Source organism: Cystoisospora suis (genome assembly GCF_002600585.1).
Source record: "Cystoisospora suis strain Wien I chromosome Unknown contig_72, whole genome shotgun sequence".
Lineage (NCBI taxonomy): Eukaryota > Apicomplexa > Conoidasida > Eucoccidiorida > Sarcocystidae > Cystoisospora > Cystoisospora suis.
In genome coordinates, this window is record NW_027152874.1 from 40107 (window position 1) to 42673 (window position 2567).

General features: G+C 51.3%; 1 protein-coding gene across 1 annotated transcript; it reads right to left on the reverse strand.

The window, feature by feature from the left end:
• Nucleotides 1-492: 492 nt before the first annotated feature.
• CSUI_000150 (uncharacterized protein) lies at nt 493-852 on the reverse strand (the record flags this gene model as incomplete). Its single annotated transcript, XM_068060384.1, has 1 exon — nt 493-852. A coding segment is annotated over one exon (108 nt), but the record flags the coding sequence as incomplete, so codon positions are not given.
• Between the last annotated feature and the right edge of the window lie 1715 nt (nt 853-2567).

Here is a 2567-nt window from a genome sequence, read left to right on the forward strand (position 1 = left end):
GTTATTTTGAAGAAGCACCGAAGTTTCAGATCATTCTGAGCCCACAATCCTAGCCGATATCAATGACAGCACCAGAGGTAACGTAGTCCGTCGGAGCTCACAGCCGTCCCAGGAATGCTATGAACAAAAGGACGTACTTCCAGCTGTTTCGTTTGGAATGGACAAACAAACGCAGTCTTCCTCACGACGTCTCAATGCTACGGAAAAGTGGCCCAGCTCCTCCCGGACGGCCTCCCCCACAGAGTTTCGAGTACACCGCTACACAAGCGTTCCCCAGTTAGGCCGGTCCTAAGAAACCTGCAATCGTCTCAAGGACCACCAAGTGTACAGATTTGAAAAGCGATTCACTGACTCCCCCACACCCGGTAAGCGAACCCTTCCTGCCCTTGCGCCTCGAAGAGAAAAACACGCGTGTGAACTATAAACTTGTTGTGGCGGTTCTGGCCATAAGCAAAAGACAGTACCTCGAAGCCTCGATAGTACGCCTCTGTGCTAAGGTTACCCGCTGAATTTCCTCATCCTGAAGGACAACAGGGACACACCACCTGAAGTTGATGCCCTGTCATGCTGTAAAACGTAACAAAAACGCCTGCCTGGTTAGCGAAAAAGAGCGTCGCGGGACGCGGTAAGATCCCCACAGTTCGACTTGAACAGTGAAAATGGGAGTCGTATCTTAGACTGGTGGCTTACAACCCTCTAGCGAAGTGGAACACAGAGACGCAGGATCGAGGCATTTAGGCTGTTAGGTGCCCCGTCCTTTCAGAAAGAAGAGGTCAAGAAGGGACTGGCTTCGTGATGGATGATCATAGAGCCGTGACGACAGGCAAGAGCTGGTCGGCGTGACCCAAAGATATCATGCAGTCAAAAGACGTGAAAGTGATGACACTCTAATATAGCTGCAGCACCCAGCCAAAGCTAGAGTTGTTCGCTTGCTGGTAAATCCCATTCTCTCCAGCAACGCATGTCTGCCAGAATAACTCCGCGTCTGCACTAGGCGTGGCAGTTCAGCTGTGAAGACATCCCAGCGGCTCCCGAATGCTGTACCTCCCACGAACTGCGAGACAGACGACCTTGTCCGCGCACCACGGCAGAAACATCACTCTTACTCTCTGGCTGAAGTGGATATCGAGAGGCCACGCGTACGTCTATCAGAAAGTGACAGTCCCTGCGTCCGGCGCACGACTCCGCACGGACACCCATGTACCATCTGAACAATTATGCCGTCTCAGGCGACTTCGATCGAATTCCGGAACAGGCGCTCGCGCTGCTAGTTTATCCTTCACTGCAGTACACTGCGTCAAGACGCCCGGAAAATCCTGAGAAGAGACGGTAGTTCGGAATGGCTTACCCTTTGGGATGGAACAGGTGCAAGTCAAGCACGACGGTTCATCTCGCTGAGCTGCCGGCCGAGGCCCATCAACCGTGCCCCCTGGGGCGCCAGGACACCACACCGTCGATCCAGAGGAAGTGATCACCACAAGCGTGTGGCAGCTTAGACCGTATTTCTCCCGCTATGTACGGCAGCCATCACAACCGCCCCATCACTCGACCCGACTCACCCTTTGAAATGTCGGATGATACAAAAAAACAACAACTCCATCGCGGGCAACAGAAGCGCTGCCCAGATTAGCAGTGCTTTACATGTCCTTGAGGTGCACATACAACGCAAATTCACCAGACATGAGAGCCCAGCGGTACAGCTGACTAAGCCTAGCCACCTTGGTTCGGACAGTCGTGTCACTACGACACTTTGACTGTGAGTCACTTTCGCGTGTTTGTCGCGGGCCTGCGAATGCGTAGAGCTAAAGCGAAGTCTGAAGTCCACCCTGAGTCAGGAATGTGAAAGCGACGCGTTATCGTTACCACTGAACCGAGTCACCGTACAAACAGATACCTGCGATCTACAATGTAGTCTACCGCTCCCCGGCCGTCACTAAACAGCCTGCGTAGTCTGCCACTTTGGTATGCACCCACGCTTCCAGGGCTAGCATAAGGGCTTCGCACTAATACTGCAGGGGCCGCTCGCTGTCACCGAAGTGAAGCACAATACTCCGGGGCGAGTTACCCGCCAAAGCAACACACTCCGGAGCCCCGGATACCTCGGTGCTCGGCTGCAGCTTCGAAATTCGGTAGAAAGGAGCACTAGGAGAAGGGTTCAATACATCATACCAGACAGTAATATATTTTTTTTTTTCATTATAATTTTTAACTTTTTATTTAAAGATTAATTTGACTTATCAAAATTTTTAAAATTTAGATAAAAATTGTGTAAAAATATATTTTTGTTTCATTTCTACACTCGTCACGTCAAAGTGCCCTTACTTCCAGAAGCGGTTCCTGATCAGAGAAGAAACACGCATCACTCAAACCGGCTGTGACATCTCACTCTAAACCCTGTAGAACCGAGATAATCTCAACAACACTCCCTCACGTTCAGTACTCAACAATCCCTGCCTGCAACCGGACCACCACACCTCCGCGACAGACACCTGTCTTACTGGGTTCCCCGTTTCCTGCCTGAGGGTGAGCTGCTCTTCTGCTTCGCTTGAAGCGGAATGATTACTTGA